Raw genomic sequence first — 25,249 nt, 5'->3', positions numbered from 1 at the left:
ATGAGGAAGGCAAGTGGGGCTTCAGGGTCCCGCTTTGGGGTAGTAATGCATTGAGAAAGGGTGGGGCACAGGACTGGGTCCCAAGGTCCTGGGTTCTACCTCAGCAGGGCTCCCTGAGACAATCCCCACCACCACTCAGAACATGAGCAGACAGATGGGCATGGGCCTGCCTCTCCACTCTCCACATCTGGGGCCAGCCTGCCATAGGCCTGCCCCTACAGCTGTCTTGGTGAGACCTTCAGACACCCCTCAGTAAGGAACCCCAGATCCTGGGCCTTACCCGCACAACAGCTGCTACCTTTGGTGGGGTTGGGCTCAGGTGTGACGTTCGAGGTCTGAAGAAGGCAGGACAGTGAACCTATGTGCCCTGGGGTGTCACACTCTTCCTGTTTGCCCTGAGGTGCGTCATGGTTTAGCCACAGCCCAGCATAGCTCTGTTCAAAGGCCCTCTCACAACCCTGTCCCCCTCCCTCAGGCTCCACTGCCACCCAACCAGCCTCTGGCCCTGGGAGGGCCCTTAGCCCTTCATCCCCCCACCTCTCTTCCCTCCCTCCTTTTCCCTAACATCTCACCTTCCTGCATCTCTAGGGGACCCTCTCTCCCTCAGGCCATGTCCTGGGTCAGTACCCTACTGGAACCCAAGTGGACCTTGAAATAAAAGACCCAGACTGCGTCAAACTCTACTTTATTGGAATAGAGAAAAAAGGCAACAAGAGTCACACTTGGTACTGGCAGCTCTGGGTCTCCTGTCCCCATCCCTCTCAGCCCCAAGGCCTGGGGGACTCTGCCCTCCACAGGGCTCTCCCACTTGTCTGGACCAGGAGAAGCCTCCACTTTGGAAAACTGCACAGAGTGGGAACTTCCAATGTGCATTTTGCTGCCAGCTTCACGATTAGCAGCAAACACTCACAGTAGCAACACCAACAATACTGGACTTGACGTTTCAGGAAAAAACATAAAAGAGTAAATAGGACCCATGACGCCACATGTTAACAATAGTCCTATGACAGAAGCTATGACACTGCTGTGCCTGGCCACTCAACACCAGGGGCGGGCAACAGATCCACGGAGGTCCTGGAGGGGCGCTGTCACTCCCAGGATTGGAAAGAATCAACTGAACACATATGTTCACAGTCTCTGGGAGGACAGTCAAATAAAGATACCAAAAGGGAGGAGAAATCATTTAAGAAAGAACAAAGAAAGCCTGCTTCCCCACACTGAGTGGACACCAGGCTGGATACAGAGGGCAGCAAGAGCCAGCTGCAGCCCAGGCTAGCCAGTGAGCTCAACGGGCAGCTCACGGCCGCACAGGGACTCCCACTGTCGGGCCAAGAGCGAGATGAGCTTCTCACGGCTCTCGGCGCTGGGAATAAACACCTGCCACTGGACCTCGCAGCCCTGGCCATCTCTGGCTAGGTCACCTGGCATCTCCCCAAAGTGGTCCAGAGTGACGCTGCCCATGAGGTCATGGCCTTGCACATCATCAAAGACAAGGGTGAGAGCCTGTGGGTAGGGCTGATAGCCCATGAGCACACGGTCCAGGTCCCGGACACGGCGGCCATCGTCTAGACGGTACCGGTCCCTCTGTGGTGGCTCTTTGGCAAACTCAGGCAGTGGGTAGTGGACAAAGTCCTCATCCAGGAGAAAGATCTCAGCGCTGGTGAGCAGGAGCGTTTTGGGGTGCAGCACGCCCCTGAAGCGCCCAGGTGGTGGTGCGCCCACCTGGAAGGCCTGCACGCACAGTAGGAGGCTGAGGGCTGGTGCCCTCTCCGGGTCAGCCAGCTTCTGGGCCACGATGAACGTCAGGTCCCCGATCTCCTCCTCGCTGGGGTAGGTGAACTTGACACGGCTTGAATGGATCAGCTCATAGTTCTCCATCTTCCCTGTAGAGAGAGATGCCCGGCCAGGGCTAGAGCCTAGAACTGGTCTGTGGTGGGGCTGGGAGTGCCTGCAGTCCCATGACACCCAGAGATGGCAGCATGAGCTGCTATCTGTCAGGTGGGTGAGAGCACTCCAAGCCCCGTTGCCCAGGGGGAGACCCAGAGGCCAGCAGCCCAGGACAGAGCAGACACTTGAGTGTGTGTACCAAATGGTTGTGCGTTTGCCGGGCTGAAGACAGCCACGGAAAGCCCAGGTAAACCGTAGCCAGTTAAGGAGGACAAGAAAGCAAAAGTGGGGAAGGCTGAGGCAAAGAGGTGCTCTCTTGGAGTGTGGCAGCCCTTGGGGTGCCAAGAAGGACAGATGCCCGTCTACAGCCTGAGCTGGTAAGGGGTACCTGTGGTCTTGTTCCCAAACTCGGAGTAGAAGTCCTTATCGACAGGCTCAGGGGAGGGTGTGCGTTGCAGGGAGGAGAGCACAGCCATGAGGTGCTGAAGGAAGCAGTGTGTCAGGTAGCTGTCCCGGGTCAAGCATGTCACCACCTGCATCGGGGAGGAGCCTGTGGGAGAAGGGGCTAGTCATGGTGGCGGGCAGCAGCTCCCCCAGTCCCGTCCCTGCCCCCCAAGCTCTCTCGTCTCTGGCAGGTCGGCCTGGAACTTGAGACCACAAAGCCAGGCCAGGAAGGCCCATGTAGGAAAGCATCACGGGGCTTGAGACAGCCATTTCTCAGGCCGGAAGGGCTGTGATATTTTTTTGGAAGGGGATACAGAGGTATTAAGGAAAGAACTTAGCTTTCTCTCCTCAGGAAGTATGAGTCAGAAACATCCTGCCCGTGAGCACAGGGCCCAATCTGCCTGCCTTCCCGGCACTGCCCAGCATCACTGCCTCTGGCCCTGGTGGCTGAGTTCTGCACTCTCAGCAGTTCCTGAAGCTGCTTCCTCCCACTCCAGTGAAACAGACTTGTGAGCAGAGAAAGAACCCTGCTTGAGATAATGCATCTGACACGGAAGGGAAAAGCCCATTGGTAAGACTGGCCTTCATCTAAAACAGGACAAAGCGGTGCTCACTCACCCGTCAGCCGGAAATACTGGTCAAAGAGCCCAACGTTGACTGACTGCAGGTCACTGAGTTTTAAAACAAAGCACTGGGAGATGTGGAAAGGACTGTTGTTGTAGTCGTTGTTTTTCTGATGCCAGAAATCTGTGATGGAGAAAAAGGGTGGTGCTGGCTGTGCCAGGTGAGCCTGAGGGGCCAGGTGCAGAGCTGAGTCCGGCAGGAAGGGGTAGCCTGGCTGGCTGGACCTGGCCTGAGGAGCCACCACCACCCTCCATACACACAAGGCCTCATGCGCAATGTGTTCTAGGATCACCAGGAGCTCGCCACTGAGGCCCCAAGGGGCAGAGGCTGCTCAATCTCTCATGTGGTCAGTGCCCAGAAGCTCACTGGGCCCTGGCTTGGCACTCTCATGCCTGGCCTCAGGTCCCTCATGACAGTTGGGGAAAGACGCTCCCTCCACAAGATTCTCAGTCCAGTGCAATAGTCACTGCTGCCCGAGGTTACACAATTGGCTCTAAGACGGAGCCCATCTCCTTGGACATGGGCTCCAAGCTCCCAGCTCCAGCAGGCCCTGGTGCCTACCCTGCAGGGGCTCAGAGAAGTAGCGCCGGAGGCCGTCGTGCAGCACGAAGTACACGGCCTTTGTGGAGAGCAGCATGCAGGCGGTCACCTCCAGCCCCGGGGTCTGGTAGAACACCACTGAGGACCACATGAGGTGCCTCAGCTCCTCGTTTTCCACCTGTACACAAAGGGGATGGATTTGGGCAGAGCATGCGGCTTCCCTTCCAGACTGTGCCTAAACACAGACCTCTGGGCAGGGCACCACCTCTGTTAGCCCCACTGCTCTGGTGACATGCCACAGCCTTGGATTGGGAGACTCAGGACTGTCCCTGCATCCTATCAATGGATTAATAAACATGGAAACAGAGAGGAAGTGAGGGGTGGGAGATGGGTGCGCAGTGGGGTCTGCCAGGGGCCCAAGGACAGGAGTGGCTGCAGGGGGTGACAGGACACCTGACCAGGGAAGGGCAGCCCGGGACCTCCTAACCCAGGCCCTCAAAGCCGTGAACAGCTGAAGCTGGGGGGCAAGCCAGTACAGGGAAGTTGAATCGGAGGCTGACGCCACACAAACTCTGCCACAGCCCCCAGGACCTACTATGCTACCTCTCCACACCAGCACCAACCAGCAGGACCAGTGCCTGGGACACTACCTCGGCGATGCTGTTGTGGAAGAACTCGATGATGGCGCTCCCCCGCAGGCTGGCAATGTGCCGGAGGGACGGGCAGGCAGGCAGGTGTGAGGGGATCTGATTCTCCTCTGAAGTGCACTGGATCAGGTGCTCGCTTGGGTATTGGGCGGGGGCCTCGGCTTGTGCTGGGGCCTCCGCTGGGGCCTCCGCTGGGGCTGAGGCCTCCACTAGAGCTGGAGCCGGGGTCTCTGCTGGGATCTCCTCTGGGGCGGAGCCCTCTGACGGGGCTTCCACTGAAACCAGAGCTGGCACTGAGGCCTCTCCTTGGGCTGCAGCTGGGGTCTCCTCTGGTGCTGAGGCCTCTGCTTGGGCCAGAGCTGGGATCTCTACTGGGGCCAGGACTGGAGCCTCCTCTGGTGCTGGTGCTGGAGCCTCTGCTGGAGCCTCTGCTGGAGCCTCTGCTGGGGCCTCTGCTGGAGCCTCCTCTGGTGCTGGTGCTGGAGCCTCTGCTGGAGCCTCTGCTGGGGCCTCTGCTGGGGCCTCTGCTGGGGCCTCTGCTGGAGCCTCTGCTGGAGCCTCTGCTGGGGCCTCTGCTGGAGCCTCTGCTGGAGCCTCTGCTGGAGCCTCTGCTGGGGCCTCTGCTGGGGCCTCTGCTGGGGCCTCTGCTGGGGCCTCTGCTGGAGCCTCTGCTGGAGCCTCTGCTGGGGCCTCCTGGGGACGCTGATTACTGCTACATCTCCCAACCCCAAGAAACACGATATTAAGATATGGACCCAAATGAAGATTCCCATCATACACGCAACCTCCAAGTGTAAAGGGAACATGTACCACAGGCCACCCTTGGGGTCCCCTGGGGATTTCATCACCAGGTTCTCCATGGGAAAACAGCAGAGAAAAAGGTACCTAGGCCCTTTTGGGTGGGAAATGCAGATGGGGGTAAGGCAGGCCATCTGGTATCCCAGGGCTGGGATGGCCAGAGACATGTGGGCCATAAACCAGAGAAGTTGAAAGAGGTATCGGAAATGCTATGCCAGAGCATGAACCAAGGTGCCCAGGGCTGGGACCTGGGAACAGATCTGAAAACCAAGAACTCAAACTGCCCCTCAGTGTGCCTTTGAGTCCTCCTCAAGCAGCTCAGGACCCCCTACCCCCAGCATCAACCTGGGCACCAATGCACATGGCCACTCTAGGTTTTCACTGGCCTGTTCCAAGCACTAAATCAAACAATGCTCAGAACCCTTAAAGCTCATGGAGTAGGGGTGCACCCTGTAATCAGACTCCATGCATGCATGCCCATCTATGCTGAGGGAAGTCCTTTAGACCCTGTCTTCTCAACTGGACTGTCCAGCTGCCAAGTCAGATCCATGGGGCTCTAATCTTGCACTGGGCCACACACCCCTAAGAAGCCTCTGGGCTGTCCTCCTGCTGTCATGGGGCAGAGATGTATCTATGGAGATGAAGCAGGGACCTGCTTTCTGCATGGAATCCCCACTGTGGGAAGGTTCCGGCCCGGCTTCGGGGTGGCAGGGAAATGTCACCAAAGCCATAGCACAGGGGCAAGGAGATGGGGAGACAGCTGTGCAGGACCACCTTGGGCACAAGCTGTTCCCTAATACCTAGGCATCAGGGAGCTCTATAGGGGGCATGAGACTTGAACTGGGCATAAGAGGAGCACCCTACTTAGTCAAGAGGTTGGAAGCCATCAACCTCTTGATTGGTGTGTGTGTGTGGGGGCAGGTTAGAAGGAGAAAGCGGGCCTTGTAAGACGGTGAGGTAAGGACAGGATTGCCACTGTCACCAGGACAGGAGGGTGACAAATGAAAGGCTTTCTTGCTCAGGATGGAAAAGCCCCAGGGTATGTGAAGCCAGGGGGCCATGAAAGGAGACAAGGGCATGCTTAAGGGTACAGGCCCCTTGAGCCCCAGAGAGCAGTCAGGGAAACCTAGGGAGGGAACCCAGGGAAAGCCAGGCTCAGGAGGCAGACGCAGGGTATAGAAGAGTGTGAGAATGAACAGGCCAGAGCTGCCAGCTGCCACGCCTTCCCTCAGAAGAGGAGCTTTGCACTAGGTGACCACCCAGTTCACACACACAACCTTACTGCTCCAAGCCAACAGGTTCCTTTGGAAAGGTCTCCCCCAATTACATGCTAAAAGAGGGCCTGTCAGCAACTCAACATGGTAAGGCCTGGAGCTGGGTGTCAGAGACAGGTGCTGCCTAAAGCAGACACAAAACAGCCAGAGGACTGTGACCCGCTGAGGGGAGGGAAATGGATGATTATTAGAGGCTATGCCCGGGCCCAGTGGGGCAGAGAAGGCCAAGCAAGGCGGGGGCAATCTACTCAGCCTTTCCTGCACTGGTGGCAGGAACCCAGGGTCCCAGACCCAGCTATGTAGGGCCCCAAGTTATAGGGGACTGGGCAGACTGTCCTTGTGACAGGACAGCTTTCTTAAGCCTCTTCTAAAGCCCTGGGAGAGAGAAGCAGCCCAGCGCCAAGCCTGAGGGAGTCAAGGGCAGTGCTGAGGGTGGTCAGTAGCTGAGGAGCAGGGCCGACTCTGGACCCACTCACACAGTGCAGGTGCTCAGCGATGTGGTTTGGGGTGAGTGGTCTCAGACACCGTGATGTGATCCCCCTGCGCACATACCAGCCCCATGCCCCTAGCCCCGAAAGCCTGTGCTCAGTCTCACCCGATTCTGTCCTCAGCAGGCTGGCCATCCACGAGGGAGCTCTGGGACTGACCCCCAGTTGCAGGGGTCTTGGCGATGACTATGGTCTTCAGGTCCTGCAGGGAAGCCCGCAGCTGGTTGTAGATGCGCAGGAAGTGGAACTTCTCATGGGGCAGCACAAAGATGGCAGTGACAAAGCGGTAGCCCACAAGCAGCTCTAGCACATGGCCATCAGCAAAGGCGCCCCGTGGCTGGGTGCAGCTGCGTGTGGGGTCTAGCAGCACAGTGGAGAGTGGTACGCGGCTGAGCTTGAAGCTGTTGCGGTTGCGACAGTTGTGGGTTCCACGGTTGGGCATAGGGTTGAAGTCAGCCTTGATGACGTTGAGGTGCTGAGGCGTGAGCAGCAGCCAGTAGGGGATGGCAGCGGACTTGACAGCCTCAGAGGGCGCACAGCAGGAGCGCCGCACAGCTGAGCAGAGCGTGCAGCTGGCCCACTCGATGTTGCCTGAGTAGTCCCCTGCAGCTGTCCGTACCATGCGTTTGTCACTGTAGACCAGGTAGACAGGGAAGCAGCCCTGGCTGCGTTCCTGGCAGCCACCCGCCACCTTGTAGAAGGTGAGCAGCTGGCGGAGGAACTCCTGCAGGCTGGTGTGGCTGCCATAGAGCACAGGGCTGCATAGCATGGCCATGTGCTGCGGGGCAAAGCATGAGCGCAGGTCGGCATGAAACTCGTGCAGATTGGCAGCATCCGAGATGATGAAGAGCGTGTTCTCGCTGTGCCGCACCTTGAGCACCAGACACAGCTCTGGCATGAGGAAGCCGAACTCAGTGAGGTCGCCATGCGGGAAGCAGAAGACGAAGCGCAGGGATGAGAGGATGTGCTGACTGCTGCCCCTCGACTCCTGGTGTGGGATCTCAAAGACGGCAATGCCAAAGTCGGTGAGCACGAGGCAGGCAGCAAACTGGCGGATGCTGCCCTGCACGTGGATCAGGAAGCACCAGAGCACCTTGAGAATGCGAATGTGCTCCAGCAGGAAGTCCTCGTCCGCACCCAGGGCCCACTCCAGGGCCAGGCGTTCCTCCTCACCCTCCTCCTCTTCTTCTTCCTCCTCCTCTTCCTCTCCCCGGCCTCCCTCCTCCTCTTCCTCTACGTCCGGAGGCCCCATTTCAAAATAGCGGTTCTCAGCAACATCCTCCTCCTCATCATCCTCGCCCTGCTCACCCTGGCCCTCCTCCCGCTGGTTGGCTGCCTCGATCCAAGCGGGCAGCTGCCGCTCAATGGCCTGCCGAATGAGTGTGCTGAGACGCTGGATAAAGTCCTGGTTAGTGGCTGTGTAGCCAATGCAGGTGAAGGGCAGGAAGATGATTTGGCCGGATCCAGGCACCACCTGGACCTCTGGCTCCGCATGCTCTGGGCTGTGTGAGGAGAAGCCCAGTCAGTGACATGCTGGGCTGGGACATCTCACCTCTCATGGTCAGGGCTTGCTGCTGTGCACCCTTGTCCCAAGGAACTAACTCAGGGGTCTCTCAAGCCTGCAAAATAGCCAAGCCCATTCCTAGGACAAATGCCTTGGTGGAGAGCCAAGGTGCCAGGAGCCTGGAGGCACCAAGTTTCTTCAGAGTCCACATTCCCAGGACTCAGATGACAGGTGTCTAGTGTAGTCCCGCCCACTTCACAGGGTCCCTCCAACAAAAGCATGACAATGACTTTAGTCATTCAAACACTGGCTGTAAGTGCTCCAGGGCACAGACTCACCCGCTGACAACAGTCCCCTTCGGGGGCACCCTGTGAAAGGGGTGTTCTTAGGATCTCCACGTTTAAATTCACGTTCCTTTTAGCCACTACTACCCTCAAAGTGTGTGTACACCGGCTGGGAAACCTCTGCAAAGGCTCAAAGAGTGAATATTTTGGGCTTTGGGGGCCACCCATACACATAATCTTGCTTTTTTTTAAACAGCTCTTTAAGAATGGAACAATTATTCCTACCTCACAGGCTGTGTACCAAACCAGTCTTGATCTGCTGCTGGCCCTTAGTAGGATAACATATGTCAGGCCAAGTTTAGGAATTAGAATTTAGAAGCAGACCAGAGTTTATCTCATCTTGTTTGTTTAATTTAAAAGAAGAAATAGTTCTGGAGGATTTCTGTGAACAAATTTTCAACAAAATCCAACTAGCTCTCACTAGCCCACAGCTGAGTTTGTAACCTCTTCCTTACCTTGCACCGCCAACAGCTCCAGGCATGTCCCTTAAATCGTCAGAAGGTGCCTGACAGAGAAGAAAATGTGGTCAGCCCCCACCTGCTGCAGCCATTCCCTGGCAGTTACTGGTGCTGGACCCTAAGTTGGGCACCCTGCCCTCCCTCCCTGCAGGAAGGTCCTCACATCCCACACTCCTTTCTGGGGCAGAGTCTGGGGCCGGGAGGCAGAGAAGCTTCCCAGTTATCCCACCAGTGCATGGCAGGGCTCATTCCCACCTGGGTCCGTCTGCCCCCAGCTCACGCTCCCAACTCCTGGGCCAGAGCCTCTTGCCATTCTGCAGATCAGTTTGTGCCTCTGGGTCTGGCATCTGAGTGCTCCCTGTGCCACCCCAGAGGAGCCACATAGTACACCAATTTGGCTGCACAGCATCTGGCAAGGCCTTCCCAGTGGTCTCTGGGCAATCAGGAAGACCTAGGGATCCTCCTTCCTACTGTGTGACCCTGGGGAAGGTAAAGGGAGACAATGCCATGGAGTGCTGGGGCAGGGCGAGGACTCTGCAAACTATCGCAGATCGCACAGCCATGACTCTGTGTTGCTGGATAGAGAGGGGCTGGAGGGACGCCCAAGTAGCAAGTATACTCCCCACACACGCGGCAAATGAGCCATTCACACTACATTTGCCTTTCTTCTCTATTCCCAGAAGCAGCTCTAGAACCCTCAGCAGCAGCCACAGAGAAAGTGCCAGAGTCATACTGTGTCCCAAACTTACTAGAGGGACATGCAGAAATGGGCAGAGTGGCCCTGGGGTGCCAGACTGCAGGAGGGAAACTCTTCCTGATGGGTTTGCAACCCAGACAATCCCCCTCACCCCAGGACCTTCTATATCCCTTTCCCCAGGGAAGTCCACTCACATGGACTAAAGGTCATCTGGCTTTGCCCCCAGGGGTCAAGTGAGAGAACTGCCTGTTCCCATTGGTGGAGGGGGGGAGGGGGAGAGAGAAGAAGAGGGAGTGAGACGGAGGCTGAACATAGGCTCTTAACCAAAAAGCAGAGCACACCAAGCACTGTAAGCACCTGCCACACTCTAGCCAGGTCACCTCCTACTTCCAGGCAGCCTCAGGCAAAGAGGTGACATAGAGATAACCAATCCCCGGAAGCAGGAGGCAGGCATTACCTGACCGGCAGGGATGGACTCCAAGGAATCAGAGCATCCCCGGGCAATGGGCTGGTCCTCGGGAGTAAGACTGTCCGTGGACGAGAGGCTGCTGGCCAGGGCCTCCTCTTGCACAAACATGATTCCTGGAGAGACCAGGGGCAGGCGGGTGGGACAGCGGGGCAGGGAGAGCAGCCATTCAACAAATGGGCCTGAGTCCCTGGGATACGGGCATGACCGGGCTAGTCAGACCCCCAAGCCCAGCCACATGGACTACGGAACACAATGTTAAAGATGAAACCTTAAAATAAATTAAAGAACAAATGACTGCTTATCTAATCTCAGGGTGAGACTTTCTGAGCCTAAATCCAAAGAAAAAATCTGAAGTATGACTACACAAAAACCAAATTTCTCTAAGTAAAAAAAGAAACCTAAGATAAATAAAAATCAAATGAAGTGAGGAAAAAGTACCTGAAGTATGTGACAAACATTTATGTCTTTAATCTATAAAAGGCTGTTACAGATGACAAAAATGAGGGGATAAAGTTGATAATCCCATTAGCAGACAGATGGCGAAGAATGCAGACACACACCACAAAGGAATGACCAATAAATATAGCACAGGAAACAATGCTCACCCTCCTTCACAAACACTTATAGAAAGGCAAGTTGGAATAAGGCACCAGTTTTGTCTCTCACTTTGGCCAAGTTTAAGACTGACTGTGTGGCCCAGACCTGGCCTAACTGGGTAGAGGAGGGCCCTGGAGTGCTGGCTGACCCGCCTGTCGGGGAGAGCAGTTTGGCAGTATGTCCATCAAGAGCCTTAAACATGTTCACTCCTAGAGCCTCTTACCAGGAAAATTACCAAACAGCCCCACCCCAGTTTGGGGCTCTGCAAATCTCTGCAGAGCTTCACAGACACAAGGACACAGGAGCTCAAGGACAACCCATACCCGGTACCTGTGGCCTGCTTCCCATAAGACACACACGCCCCACTGGCCCTCCCCTAGCCAGCTTCCCATGGACAGCACACACTGACTTATATACCCCGTAAACACAGGATGCTTTAAAATCCTGCTGAGCCTGACCAGGTGGTGGCGCAGTGGATAGAACGTCGGACTGGAATGCTGAGGACCCAGGTTCAAGACCTCGAAGTCACCAGCTTGAGCCCAAGGTGCTGGCTCAAGCAAGGGGTTACTCGGTCTGCTGAAGGCCCGTGGTCAAGGCACATATGAGAAAGCAATCAATGAACAACTAAGGTGTTGCAATGCATAACGAAAAACTAATGATTGATGCTTCTCATCTCTCCGTTCCTGCCTGTCTGTTCGTCTATCCCTCTCTCTGACTCTCCCTCTGTAAAAAAACAAAACAAGGCCCTGGCCGGTTGGCTCAGCGGTAGAGCGTCGGCCTGTCGTGCGGGGGACCCAGGTTCGATTCCCGGCCAGGGCACATAGGAGAAGCGCCCATTTGCTTCTCCACCCCCGCCCCCCCCCTCCTTCCTCTCTGTCTCTCTCTTCCCCTCCCGCAGCCAAGGCTCCATTGGAGCAAAGATGGCCCGGGCGCTGGGGATGGCTCCTTGGCCTCTGCCCCAGGCACTAGAGTGGCTCTGGTCACGGCAGAGCGTCGCCCCTGGTGGGCGTGCCGGGTGGATCCCGGTTGGGTGCATGCGGGAGTCTGTCTGACTATCTCTCCTCGTTTCCAGCTTCAGAAAAATACAACAAAACAAAACAAAACAAAAACCCCAAAAAAACAACAATAAAGAGCGGGTACTCTGAGCCCTGATTTAAAAAAAAAAAAAAAATCCTGCTGAGGCTGTTTTATGAATATAGCACATCTGGGCCTGCTATTCCACTCCATACATTTCCTAGAGTGGTGAAGGTTAAAGCCTTTTTTAAGGTTTTCCAGAGTGCAGCTAGTTGGATCACTGCATCAAACCCGTTTCACAAAAATCTGGAGGAGCCCAGGACTTGCCTCTAAAGTCTGGCTTTACCACCAGTCCCCACAGGTTCCATGAAATGACTCAGGGCCCTCAAAGCCCCAGAGGTCACAGACTCTTGTCCAGCCCAGCTGCTGCCCAGGGACAAGACAAGTCACGTAGCCCAGGTCCTCTGCCCACATGATAGGCAGGCCTATGGCCCAAGCCCAGACCACACCCCAAGCGAAGCAGCAGGGACTCTGCACAAGCAGGAAGGGCAGTAAGCACACAGCTATGCATAAGCACCCTGCCTCTCCTAGAACCTCCCTCCTCCCTCACATGCTCCGATCCTACCCATCCTCTGAGGACTCCTCACATATCATCTCCACCGCCAAGTCCTCTGCTCTAAACATACCTCTCCCTCTACAAAACACCCCCAAATCATTCTGCCCTGTTCCCCCTTGGACATACAGCTCATCTCTCCAAGAGGCTTCAAGTTCCTCAGGGGCACAGTCCTGGTTATCTTGAAACCCCCCAATAAGGATGTGGGAGAAGAAAGCCCTTATAGACCACATCTGATGAGCCAGGAACAGTGCTCGGTGTTTCCCCAGTGTCAGCTCATGCACGACTCTTATTATTTACCACAGTTCACCGCATCTGAGATGCGCAGATGTGGTGCCATCTTGGTCTTAGCAGGTGTCCATGGAAGGTTTTCATACGACTCCATCGCGAATACCAGCTGGCTGACAGCAACTATGAGACACCACTGACTGAAAGACGCATCTCAATTTCAGAGAAGTCACAAGGTGGCAATGTGTGCCATCTTAGAATCAATCAAGTAGGATGTATATATATCAGAGTTGAGAAGACAGAACTTCAGAGAGGTTACAAGTTGCTTGAGGAAACATGGCCGAGGAATCTGGGTCACACACTCAGCTGACTGACCCCCAGGAGCCTGCTCCTAACTACTTCTCTACTGACTCCTCTCAGCTCTGCCCCCCTGCCTGGAGAATCCACCGTGGCACTTCACACATCAGTCCCTATCGGTCACAATCCTCCATGGCTCCAACAAGCTGGCTAACAGCTCCTGAGATGACCAACGGCCTGCTGTTCACTGGACAGCAGGATCCCGAATGCCCAGTTTATTAACAAATATATGTACTTCTAGGGAATCAGGCTGGGAGCAAAGCTGTTCCCACACAGGAGAAATCCATGCCCATCCATGCAAGATCCAATAGCACATGGCTGAACACAAATATATGTGGATTCCTCCATATTAGTGAGTAAAGAAAGCACATTTTCTTGCCACTAACCAACCCCCCCCCCCACACACACACACACACACAAGCCCTGTTTGGAGCTGAGGAAATGAGGATGGGAACAGTCTCTATGCTTCTTTCCTGGACCATAGTTAGTATAAACAAATGGTCAGAAAGGGCCACTCAGAGGATGGAACGGGACAACAGGAGAGTGCTTAGATGAGGGCCCAACCTTTGTTTCTCACCAAAAGGAAAGAGGTGCACACAAAGACATCCACTGCAGTTTTATTTACAGGTGCAAATCTGGAGACAACATCTAAATGCCCAGCAGCTGGGAAAGAAGGAACGACTACAGTGAGCTACTCGGGGTGTCCCCAGGAGTGGGGGGCAGTGAGGAAGGGAGGCTGAGGCTTCCATCATCAAACAGGAGTCTGCCTGCAGCTGCAGCCCTGGGGGTCTGCTCTCTACCAGCCTGTTCACTTGCCCGCTCATTCACATACTCATTAGTTCATTCCACAGTGCCAACTGAGAACTGGCTGGTCCTGGGCCTAGAGGACCAGTCACATCTCCCTGTCCCCCAGAGTTCTAGTGAAGCAGTTCCCCCGCACTGCTGTGAGGCCTGAAGAAGCCTTTGGCCCTGAGGCAGGAGATCGGGTCAGGGAAGCATCTTCAGTCCATTTTATGTAAAAAATAAAAACTTCTTAGCAATTGTTACAAAAGCAGACTGACAATCACTCTGGCACCCCACGTCACGGTGCATTCTCAGGAATGCTCTCCCGCCACCTCTTGGTCGTGACCTCAGTGCACTGCCCTGCAGCAGGCTGACTTAGCCTAAGCACTTCTTCTTCCTACCCAGTCTTCCTCTCTCTGATGTGATGGCTGCAGAATATTGTGCACCACAGTTTAATCTCTCTCTCATCCTCTGACGTTGCTTTGCTAGCATAAATAACGATGCAGTGAGCATTTCGTCTCCCCTTCTCAGTATCTTATCCCACCAAGATAAAATCCCCACCAGCGGGGTTACCAGGTCAAGGGGTGGGAATGTTTTTCTGGCTCTTGAAACATAGGGTCAAACTGTTTTCCCAAGACCTCACACCAAGTTCTGCGTCTCCAGGAGCCCGGGTGGGCGGGCGGCGTTCCTTCCTGTGTGTCCCGAGCCTCGGCTCCACTCGGGACGGCACACCCTCCCCTCTTCCGTGGGGGCCGGGCCAGCAGACACTCTCATGGGACCTGCTTCACTCACTCATCTCCGAGGATGCCTGGGTTCAGAGGTGAAAGCCCTTTGAAAACGCTAAGACAGTGGGTGGGTGAAAGGGACTGGTCTTCCATGGGTCCTGGACAGCTTGTCTGGGCCCCACAACCAGCCTTTGGTGCTGAGCCATAAAGATGAGGCAATGATAACAGCAAGCTCCCCACACAGGGATCAGGGCAGCCCACTCAGGAAAGCAACAAGGCCTGGCTTCCTGTGAAGGAGCCAATCCACCCACACTGCCTGCAGGGGAACAGGGTCCTTATGGGCCAAAAGCCTCGGCCTGTTCACAGAGCAGCCTTAGGGCCTCATTAGACACCCTGTGGTATCCCAGAGAAACTGGATGTAGGTGTCAGAACAACGAGTAGGGGGGTCCTCACTAAGCAAACAACAGAGTTGAAATCAGGCCAGGCACCCCCACCATGTGTCACCTAGAGAGGAGCTGGCTTACAGACAGCACCACACCCACCCTGTGTCTGAACCCTATAAGCAGCAGGTGTCAGTATCACCGCCCCAACCCCAACCTGGCCAGGGGACTCAGCAGGGCCTACGTGGCTCTGCTAGGCAAAAAGCGACATACTTTACCTTGGTTGGAGAGGATAGGCTGGGGCAGGGAGGCAGAGGTAGGAGCCATGGTGGGAGGGGAGCTGCTGGGTCTGATGCAGGGGGCATTTGAGAGTCGGCAATCCTCGCCAACCTAGACGGAGTGCTCAAGTCAGACCAGGAGAGAAGAGAAGCATTGGGAAGAATAGAACTCAACAAGTCAGGGATAAGGAGAAACTTAAGAGTTCTCACAAACATCGGGAATGGCCGTCAATCTCACCTAGTTCTCACAACCCATGTAGCAGGTACTGTCACCACCCCCACCTTCCAGAGAAGAGAGGGGTGTGACCTGCCCAGTCCGCAGCCTAGTTCCCCTGGAGCCAGCTCCTTCCTCAGCTGGCTCTTCACCATCCCTTCTACCTCCCACACAGAGACCCACCTTCTTCTCAGGGTGGCTCAGTTTGGACTTGACCTCCTTGGCTTTCTGAATCGCTTTTAGCACTTCCACAGTGTCTAGCTCCTTCTCTGTGGTCACTGTGCTGTCCAGACAGACCTAGAGTTCAGACATGGGTATCAGCCTAGGGGCTGGAAAGCATGGTGAGAGTTGAATGGTAGGAGCCCAGCCAGCGTGGGCCAGACCCTGGGAGGCTCAGCCCACTGGAACCTGGAAGTTTAGAGTGGCCCAGGGAGGTCCCATACTGCCTCGTCTGTCGCTGGGAGTCCCTTTCCAAAAAGTGAGGTGGGGATTCAGGGCTCACTGAGGAAGCCACTTGGATGGCTGGGACTGGGGGAAGGTAGTTACTTGAACAAGCCCCCAATTACAGAAGAACTTAGATCAGCAAAGAGCATAAGGAAGGCCTTATGGGTTGGGGAACTGGAGGGCAAAGGCAGGGGAAGCAGGCACCCCTACCCGTAAATGCAGGAGGGGTTGTGGGCTGGTAGGTAGTGTGGGACTAGCAGTGTAGTCAAATGAGGCAAAGTCCTGAGGGCCTGGAGCTAAGAGGGAAGGAAATGTCATCTTGTGAACATTGTCTTGGTAACTGAGACCAAAGAGATGGGGTTGGCAGGGGGTGTGAGTGAAGAGGTGGACAGGAAGCATGAGAGAAGAATGCAGACTTCCAAGTACCTTCTGGCCTGGGATTTGGGAGAATGGGAAAGGAGCCTGCTTGGGGCTGAGGAGACAGGTGAACCTGGCTAAAGACCTGCTTAGTTGGCATGGTGGCCAGACAGCAGACAGCAGATACTGGGCTGGGCTACACTGGCAAAGGTGGGCACACCCTTGGTATTTGTAGTCAGACTTCATGGCCAGAACACGTTCAGGAAACATGATTATTTTAAATATCTTATTTCTGACCCATGTCTACAATAATCAATGTAACTTTTTAAAATTTTTGCATTTATTGATTTTAGACAGAGGAAGGGTGAAGGAGTGGAGAAGAGGAAGAGTGGAAGGGAGAGAGGGGGAGGGAGGGAGAGAAAAGGAGAAAGAGAGAAGGAGAAAGAGAAAGAAAGAGAGAAGCCCTGGCTGGCTGGGTTAGTGGTTAGAGCGTTGATCCTGCGTGCAGATGTCTCGGGTTCAATCCCTGGTCAGGGCACATGAGAAGCGACCATCTGCTTCTTTTCCCCTCACTTTCCCTCTTCTCTCTCTCTCTCTCTTTCCCTCTTGCAGCCTGTGGCTCGACTGGTTTGAGTATCAGCCCCAGGTGGGGGTAGCCACATGGATCCCAGTCAAAGCACAAGCGGGAGTCTATCTCCCCTTCTGTCACTTATTAAAACAAAACAAAACAAAACAAACCCTGACTAGGTGGTGTCACAGTGGATAGAGCGTCAGCCAGGGACGCTGAGGACCCAGGTTCAAGGTCATCAGCTTGAGCGCGGCCTCATCTGGCTTGAGCAAGGGGTCACTGGCTCAGCTGGAGCCCCCCAGTCAAGGCACATATGAGAAAGCAATCACTGAACAACTAAGGTGTAGCCACTATGAGTTGATGCTTCTCATCCCTGTCCCTTCCTGTCTGCCCATCTGTACTTCTCTCTCTCCTGCTAAAGAGAGAGAGAAGAATACTGATCTGTTCTTATGTGTGCCCTGACGGGGATCAAACCAGCAACCTCTGGGCTTCAGGACAATGCTCTAACCAACCGAGCCATCTAGCCAGGACATCAATGTTCCTTTAACATGCTGAAAACAGTCCCTCAACACTCAGTCTGTGCCTGTGGGCTTGTGGGGAGCTCCCTGGGCCACAGCAGACAGAGGTGATGTGAGAAAAGTTTGCTGGCAAACCATGGAGCCACTGGTGCTGACAGGATGGGTTGCAGGAAGATTTAAGAGTTTTTCCCTTGGGGAGGCAACAGACTTCCCAGAACCGAAGGCCCATTTTGGATCAGGAAGTCCTGAAGCAGGCAAGGGTAAAGCAATGGACATCGCCCTTGGTTCTGCCTGTCATGACATGGACTAGTCAAGATGGTTTCTTTGACTGCACTAACCCCACCCTACGCGGACCTGGCAGCCTACCTCAGAGGCCCTCTCTCCAAACTGAGCCAGCACCTTGGTCCGATAGTCAGGGATGATGCTCAGAGGGTTGTTCAGTAGAGCCACGTGCTCCAGACATGGGAGGCTGCCTATGCTCCTGACCACCTCCATCTGCAAGGCATGAATTCCATTCTCCTCATCCCTTATTTTAACACTTTGGCAACATAACACGTTTGACAGTCTTTCAGATGAAAGAAGAATAATCATTCTTCTTTAAAGTAATAAATACCAAGGCACAGCTACCCCACAACCCTGAGATCCTTTTGGGACATGGCTTACCTGTTCAATTCTGTTATCACTGAGATCCAGGTTGACCAAGGAGTAGAGCTTGTGCAGGCCATTCAGACTCTCCAGGAGGTTGCCTGCCAGATTCATAGTCTTGATGTTCCCCAGTTTGGTGTGAACCCCTTCCAAGGAGGACAGCTTGTTGTAGGACAGGTCCAGGTGCACGAGGTTGTACAGGTGCTGTAGCATGTAGCAGCACAGAGGACAGGGTATAGTGGTTCAGGTCAAGACTTAAAAGAAAGAGGACTGACACTAATGGCGTGATGGCCTTCCAACTTAAAATAACCAGTGCCACAGATCAGCTCCATTCCCTGTTGCTATTCTTTGGAAGGGAATTCCCTCCTTTTCTGCCCATGCCACATCTCAGTGGCACCCCTGAGAGGCAGCACAGCCTCCAAGGCAGACACAAGCTTTGAAAGCGAGGCCTGCATTGTCATGATGGAAGTGCTCATCTTCATCTCGCTGGATTTGTTTATGAATCTTTTCCAGTTCTGGGGAACTACAGCAACAATTGCTCAGCACATCGCAGGGACCCTGAAGGGATAGTAGCAACCCCCGCCCCTACAAACCTCTGGGAAACTGGGCCCCTTTTGAGTGCCTGTGAGAGAAAACCCCAGTTTATGGCCAAACTCCCAGGGCTGCATCAGCCTTCTGAACTCTCCGGGACCTTGTAAGAAGCCCGAAGCCCATGGGTGGCAGTGGTCTCCAAAGATATTAATTACCTGCAGGTTGTCCACAACTAGCACTCCATTGTGACTCAGGTCCAGGAACTCAAGCTTTGGAATCAATTTCTTGTGGGGGAAATAAAAAGGACAACAACCGACATTACTCTAGGAGGCTGGACCCTATGCCACCCTTGCACATGGCGGACCGACAAACTGGGACTCTTCCTTCTGATATTGGACTCCTGGGCTGGCCATCTCCCAGTGCCCCATGCACCATGTCCACAGGAACACATAGGGACTCCAACAATGAGCACACGCCCCCATTTTAATGGAGCACATGGCTTACGAAAATGACAAATAAAAGGTCCCAGAGAAGGAAGTCAGTCTGACCTTCTTCTCCAACCCTACCCCACTGAGAAGCACAAATACAGAAATCACACTCCTATTTCCCAAATGCCATCTGGATGTTACTCTTATAGAAGCACATCTGTAATCTATGGAGGGATTTTTCCACTCTACTCCTTGGGAGTCAATTTCATCACTCACCGTATCAAATGTACTTGCAATTAATATTCCTTGTTTGATTCTAAGTACTATCTTACTTATTTTAAATAATCCCATAAGCCTGACCGGTAGTGGTGCAGTAAGAGCTTCGAAGTGGGGGGCTGAGGTTCCAGGTTTGAAACCCTGAGGTTGACAGCTTGAGTGCAGGCTCACCAACTTGAGCATGGGATCAGACATAACTCCATGGTCACTGGCTTGAACAAGGGGTCACTATCTTGGTTTGAGTCCCGCCCCCACCCATCAAGGCACATAGGTGAAGCAATCAATGAACAACTAAAGTGACATAACTACAAGTTGATGCTTTTCATATTTCTCCCTTCCTCTCCTCAAAAAAAAAAAAAAAAAAAAGTATATACACACACACACACACACACCCCCATTATGAAGTACCTTATAAAATTAATGTAAAAACTGCAGGCAGGCCCTGGCCGGTTGGCTCAGCGGTGGAGCGTCGGCCTGGCGTGCGGGGGACCGGGGTTCGATTCCCGGCCAGGGCACATAGGAGAAGCGCCCATTTGCTTCTCCACCCCCACCCCCTCCTTCCTCTCTGTCTCTCTCTTCCCCTCCCGCAGCCAAGGCTCCATTGGAGCAAAGATGGCCCGGGCGCTGGGGATGGCTCCTTGGCCTCTGCCCCAGGCGCTAGAGTGGCTCTGGTCGTGGCAGAGCGACGCCCCGGAGGGGCAGAGCGTCGCCCCTGGTGGGCGTGCCGGGTGGATCCCGGTCGGCCGCATGCAGGAGTCTGTCTGACTGTCTCTCCCCATTTCCAGCTTCAGAAAAATACAAAAAAACAACAACAGAAAACAAAACTGCAGGCAATGCACAGAACCCAGATTTTCTGTGGTCCTTCCAGAAAAAGCCAAGTCAAATATCCAACCTCAAGCATGACCAGTGGTGGCACAGTGAATAGAACACTGACCTGGGACACTAAGGTTCCAGGTGCAAAACCCCAAGCTAGAGTGTAGGATCATAAACATGATCCCATGGTTGCTGGCTTGAGTCCAAAGATTGCTGGATTGAGCCCAAGGTCGATGTCCTGAGCCAGGGGTCACTGGCTCAACTTAAGCCCCCCAGTCAAGGCATGTATGAGAAGCAACTAATGAACAACTCAAGTGCCGCAACTATGAGTTCATACTTCTCATCTCTCTCCCTTCCTGTTTGTCGCTTTCTCTTGCAAAAAACCCCACCAAAACCCAAAAACCAAAACACCCAACCTTAAGGTTTGGTTAGGTCAGAGAAGACCCTAGAAGCCACTGCTGAGAGCATACCACAGATTCGTCGATCTTGGAGATGCTGTTGTGGCTTAGGTCTAGAGTGGTCAGTGCTTGCCATGTGGGGATGATGGCAGTCACGGGACCTTCCAGGGCTGTGCCTTCTGGCTCCCACTCATCAAATTCTGAGGCTTCGGGAACGAGGACTTCCTGTGTAAGAACATCTGTTGAGCAAACTTGGGCCCTCACGCAACCCTCACTGGGAATGCAATCATTGCAAAATTTCAGGAAAGGCTTGAGCATATTTAGCATGTGGAAGTGAACATGCATTAAAATTGGGCTTTGGTTCCTAGGTCTTTAAATGATTGTGAAATAACTGAAAAGCTTAACAACATAACAGCTATTTGGAATATGTTCTGGTCCTACTTCAGGAGGAAATGCTTTTCAAACTCAAAAGGGCCTTTTGCCATATATATGGTAATGTCTACTTTGGCTTAAATCTCAGAGGCTAAAGATCAGAATTGATGATGTTTCCAAACAACTGTGCTTTCCAAGCTGACACTGTAGTCCCCCTGCAGACAGCAGGCTTTTTCAACTGTTACTTCACAGGACTCAAATCCAATCATTCTGAGGTACAGAATGGAGCACAGGGACATCATCTAAGGGAAGGGAGGCAGGCCTTCCTTATTTTGACTTTCCACACCCACAAGACCTCTCCTTTCTCAATGATCATTTTGGGCCCCGTGAGCCAGGTGGCAGGAGGTGCTTTGGAGAGGGGCAAGGTTGCCTGACACCCCTGCTCTTGACACAAGCCTCCTTTTAGCCAATAAGCCTCAAATTTCACCAAACCCAAATCTTGATCAGACATTCTAAGTCATAAAAGTAGCCACTAGGCTTTTCTGGAGAAGGGTTTTAACATTACTAAGATGCAATCCATAAAATGGTAAATAGAAACCTCTTATATTCTCAATTTATTTCCGTCGCTCATATACAAACAACAGGGCCTAACATATGCACAACCTCAATTGTGTTCTTCAAGTCCATTAAGAACAAGACACAAACAAGTGCTAAGTCAGGGCTTTTTCAGCTTAGAGAAATATTTATACATCAATCTACCTAATAAACATCCTGCCAGTTGCCACTGCTTAACAACTTGCTAAGTGCTGGGAGGTCTCGCATGAGTGTGTGGCTGGCCAGGCCCAGAGAAGGCCCAGCTCTGGTTTGATAGTGGTAATGCTCACACTCATCCTCGGTGGGAAACCACAGCATAGGAATCTGCTCCAGAGACAGTCTCCGGGCAAGAAACAAGGAGCACTCACCTTCATCGAGGTTGCTGAGAAGCGGACACTCATTGTAGCTAAGGTGGGCTTTGAAGCGACCAGCCCCTTGATATGCTTGGCATCACAGTGGCTTATCTGGAATAAGAAACAGCCATGTCTCAGGAACGGCAGCACTTCTATCAGAAGACTTGGAAGTGGCAGGAGGTAACTTAAACCCTAAGTCTCTCTTTTCCCCAGTTTTTAATGCCGACTAAACAGTGTCTAAAGAATCTGGTAAGACTCACAATGAACCATAAACTCCATTTTCTGCATAGGGCCTGTGCAGGTGAACAAAAAGCGTAGGCCACAAAGACCAGAGCTGAGGGCAAGGGGCCTCTGCCAATGCAAGGAACATGGTGGGCTCTCCTGTTCACCCTGCCCCTGGCTGTCCTGCACAGGCACACTCCCCTGAGCCACCTACTAGAGTGACACATACCCACAGACACTGGCAGTAGAACCCTCAGCCTGCTGAGCCTTGGCAGGGCTGGCACTCCTCTGATTTCTCAGTCCTTACTTGGTCTGTACTGGCTGAGGCACACACAAGTTTGCACCAAGGGAAGCGGTCCTCCAGATCTCGGAGATGAGCCCAGAATGTTGCAGGCAGAATGGTCCAATGAATAGCAGGGCTCTGGAGTTAGGCTCGGCTGAATTCAGATCCCAGCTTTTCCCCTCATTACCTGTGCAGTCCTGGCCAAACTTCTTTACCTCCCTAAGCCTGATTCCTCAACTATAAAAGGTAAATTAAAGTGCTCACTTCACAGCGTTAATAGGAAGAACCCATCAAGGAGTGTATATCAGATACAGGGTACAGGGCTGAACACAAAGACCACACTTGAGAAACAGATGCTTTAATATATTTTTAAAAATTTGTTCCAGTGTCTCCTTTCATTTTAAAAATGGTAACAAAACTGGCATGGCTATCCCAAGAGAACAGTAGCGAGTGATGAAAAGTATTTCCTGTTATAAGTGTCATGCCAGAGGGCAGAGAACTCTCAAAGCCCTGTGCTGATCCGCCTTGGGCAAGACTTAGAACTAGTTCTGCCTGACCAGGATGACTTCTCAGCACTTTAACTCAAACAAGGAGGCCCAGAAGGAGCTGGGCACTGGTGTTCCATCCTGTCCAAACGCTGCCCAACCCAGGGGTGGAACTGTGCAGACCAGCCCGAGCAGCAGAGACGCTCTTTCCCTGCCTTCAGGTTGGCCTTGCTCACTAAGATGAAATCTGCCACGTACTGACAGACTCGAAAGTAACAGTGCCTGACAATGAAGTCCAGACACCAGGCATGAAAAACTGCTAGCCACAGAGTCATAAGCAAGATGATGTCTGTGCAGGGCTCAGCCTTGCCCACATACTGGGGGCCCTGGGCCTTACCTCCACCTGATGAAGAGACTTGAATATTGACAGATCAAAAGGCAGGAGCTGTTCCTGAATGTTACTGGTCCCAAAAGGTCCATCTGTGCCAGAAACCTGCAGCCACAGATACAGTTTGAATCAGGGATGCTGCTACATAGCTCCCCATCCACATTCATGGGGCAGTGCTACAGCAACTGCCTCCGGACTTGAAGATCTGCCTGGCTACAAGGCAGGGTAGACATTATCCCATCAACAGAGCAAGCTAAAGCTGAGGTTTAAAGCAAGGGACATTGGGTCATGACTGCCCCCTGGTGTTCACAGCCAGAAGCTCAGAGCCAAGAACACCAAAGGTGGCCTTCCTTCCTGGGATGGACCATCTAGCCCCTTCACACACACTGCCTGCCAGTGAGCCGTAATGCCCCACTCTGGCTATGCACCCACCATGCCCACAAATGAGCAGCTGCAGCTTTACCTTAAGGTACTTAAGGCGACAGGTGAAGTCCAGGATGTGCCCGAGATCAGTCTTGGCGTCCCCGCTAGCACACGTGGGCTTTCCCTGCTGCAACTGCTCGGTGACCGCATAGAGCTGCAGGGGCCTGATGGCAAAGACCTCGCCAGCCCCCAGGAGCTGTTCTCCTGCAACAGCCACGTCCCACGGGGTGAGCATCCACCTGTAGCTGCCCAGTCAAGCAGCCAGGGCATTTGCCCACCTGGCTAACAGGTAACAAGCATTTGGCAAGCACCTGCTTTGTGCGCTGCACCACATTAGGACAAAGCCACAGTCCTGGGCACACAGGAGCAGCTGCCCTCCTGAACTCACGGCAGGCAGAGGGCACACCAAGAACGCGTGATTACAAAGGGGGAAGGGCCGTGGGAACATGGGACTGGGGAGCCCCCCCAAGGTGAAGCTCAGTTCTTGAACTGAGGCAATGAGACAGGATAAAGCTGACCCGAGGCAGCATTGTGGGCAAGAGACCCACTGAAATCTCCAGAATGCAGCCATCTTGAGTTAGGTGAGACCTGAGATGCCAGCACAGGGCAGGGCCTGCGATAAGGTGGGGGTTCTGAGACAGACACAGACTGGCATTTGGTCCTCACTGTGCTCCTTCCAGCCACATACCCTTAAGTAGATTACTGGGCCTCTCGTCCTTGGTGTTTTTATCTACACCCCTGGGCGGGGTGGAGGTGGGTGGGAGGGAAGAGGCAGTAAGATTCTGAACACGAGGCTGGACCACGAGAAGCACACATTACAGGTTAGCTACTATAACTATGCTCTCTGGCAGACCCAGGACCCAAACTCAGCTTCTATTTGCCATCTGAACTCTTTCTGGTAAGGACAAAAGAAATGAAAGAGGGAATGATGTCACCCACCTTTCAGAACTCCACCACAGAGCTTTGAACTAGATCTTGAGCATGGGGTTAGTCCAAGACAAGAATCTAAGAGACCTAAGGTGAATGCCACAGATTCTGAGACTTGGCTGCTTGCAGGGCATGCAGGTGGGCAGGCCTGGCTGTGGACCAGATCCTAGAGGTGAGCTCTGTGCCACCCTGTGCCCTTGCTGCCTAATAGTACTGGGCAAGTTACACCCAATATATTGGGAAACCCTAGCCACATACCTCTTTCAAAGAGCTCCTCAGCCAGTGCTGCAGTGATGCCATTTATCTCCTGCAGAGAAAACAAAGCCTGGTTAGGAAGCCCCTGCCCCTAGTCACCGGGACTTGCACACTCCCTATCTACTGCCTCTGCTATTGCAATACCAGTTCTCAAGAAAGTTAGACAAAATAAAGGAGCAAGTAAACCTGTAATGAATCAGGTATGTAAAAAGGGAAAACTAGGCCATGGCTGGTTTGCTCAGTGGGTAGTGTCAGTCCAGCATGAGGACATCCTGGGTTCAATCCCCAGTCAGAGCACATGTGAGAAGCAACCGTCTCCCTCTCTCATCCTCCCTCCACACCTCCTACTCTTGCATCCAGTGGCTCAATTGGTTTGAGCATCGGCCCAGGCTCAGATGATTCAAACATTGGCCCCAGATGGGGTTGCCGGGTAGATCCCAGTTGGGACACATGCAGGAAACTATCTCCTCTCCTCTTACTTAAAGAAAAATAAAAAGGGGAAAACTAAATATTTCCAGTTATATGGACATTTAAAATGTCTCCTCAAAGGCAGAATGAAAATCATACTGATGCTAAATCTTCAAATGCACATGGGCACTGGCTGAG

At 53.4% G+C, this 25,249-nt stretch overlaps 1 protein-coding gene and 1 non-coding gene across 7 annotated transcripts in view; one reads left to right on the top strand and one right to left on the bottom strand.

Annotated features, from left to right (window-relative positions):
* Positions 1-674: 674 nt before the first annotated feature.
* Positions 675-25,249, bottom strand: part of NISCH (nischarin) — a 36,903-nt gene continuing 12,328 nt past the window's right edge. The window contains exons 4-22 of one of the 6 annotated variants that reach the window (XM_066245740.1): positions 24,647-24,695; positions 23,502-23,665; positions 23,048-23,143; positions 21,676-21,771; positions 20,414-20,566; positions 18,642-18,710; positions 17,914-18,099; positions 17,617-17,745; positions 15,547-15,660; positions 15,150-15,261; positions 10,163-10,287; positions 9,006-9,055; positions 6,810-8,204; positions 4,803-4,854; positions 4,146-4,628; positions 3,517-3,673; positions 2,950-3,078; positions 2,276-2,437; positions 675-1,883 (exon numbers count right to left, since the gene is read on the bottom strand). In XM_066245740.1, the coding sequence (XP_066101837.1) occupies positions 1,273-1,883; positions 2,276-2,437; positions 2,950-3,078; positions 3,517-3,673; positions 4,146-4,628; positions 4,803-4,854; positions 6,810-8,204; positions 9,006-9,055; positions 10,163-10,287; positions 15,150-15,261; positions 15,547-15,660; positions 17,617-17,745; positions 17,914-18,099; positions 18,642-18,710; positions 20,414-20,566; positions 21,676-21,771; positions 23,048-23,143; positions 23,502-23,665; positions 24,647-24,695 (4,332 nt within the window). In that variant the 3' untranslated portion in view covers positions 675-1,272. Of the gene's footprint in view, positions 1,884-2,275; positions 2,438-2,949; positions 3,079-3,516; positions 3,674-4,145; positions 4,855-6,809; positions 8,205-9,005; positions 9,056-10,162; positions 10,288-13,419; positions 14,575-15,149; positions 15,262-15,546; positions 15,661-17,616; positions 17,746-17,913; positions 18,100-18,641; positions 18,711-20,413; positions 20,567-21,675; positions 21,772-23,047; positions 23,144-23,501; positions 23,666-24,646; positions 24,696-25,249 lie in introns of those variants that run through there. The other 5 variants (XM_066245742.1, XM_066245741.1, XM_066245738.1 and 2 more) reach the window with 5 other exon arrangements.
* Positions 11,515-11,590, top strand: TRNAD-GUC (transfer RNA aspartic acid (anticodon GUC)). Its single transcript has one exon. It is a non-coding gene; the product is annotated as a tRNA-Asp (tRNA).

This window comes from Saccopteryx bilineata, chromosome 10, assembly GCF_036850765.1.
Source record: "Saccopteryx bilineata isolate mSacBil1 chromosome 10, mSacBil1_pri_phased_curated, whole genome shotgun sequence".
Classification (NCBI taxonomy): Eukaryota; Metazoa; Chordata; class Mammalia; order Chiroptera; family Emballonuridae; genus Saccopteryx; species Saccopteryx bilineata.
The sequence above is the reverse complement of the archived record's forward strand: the minus strand, read 5'-3'. Positions and strand labels throughout refer to the sequence as shown.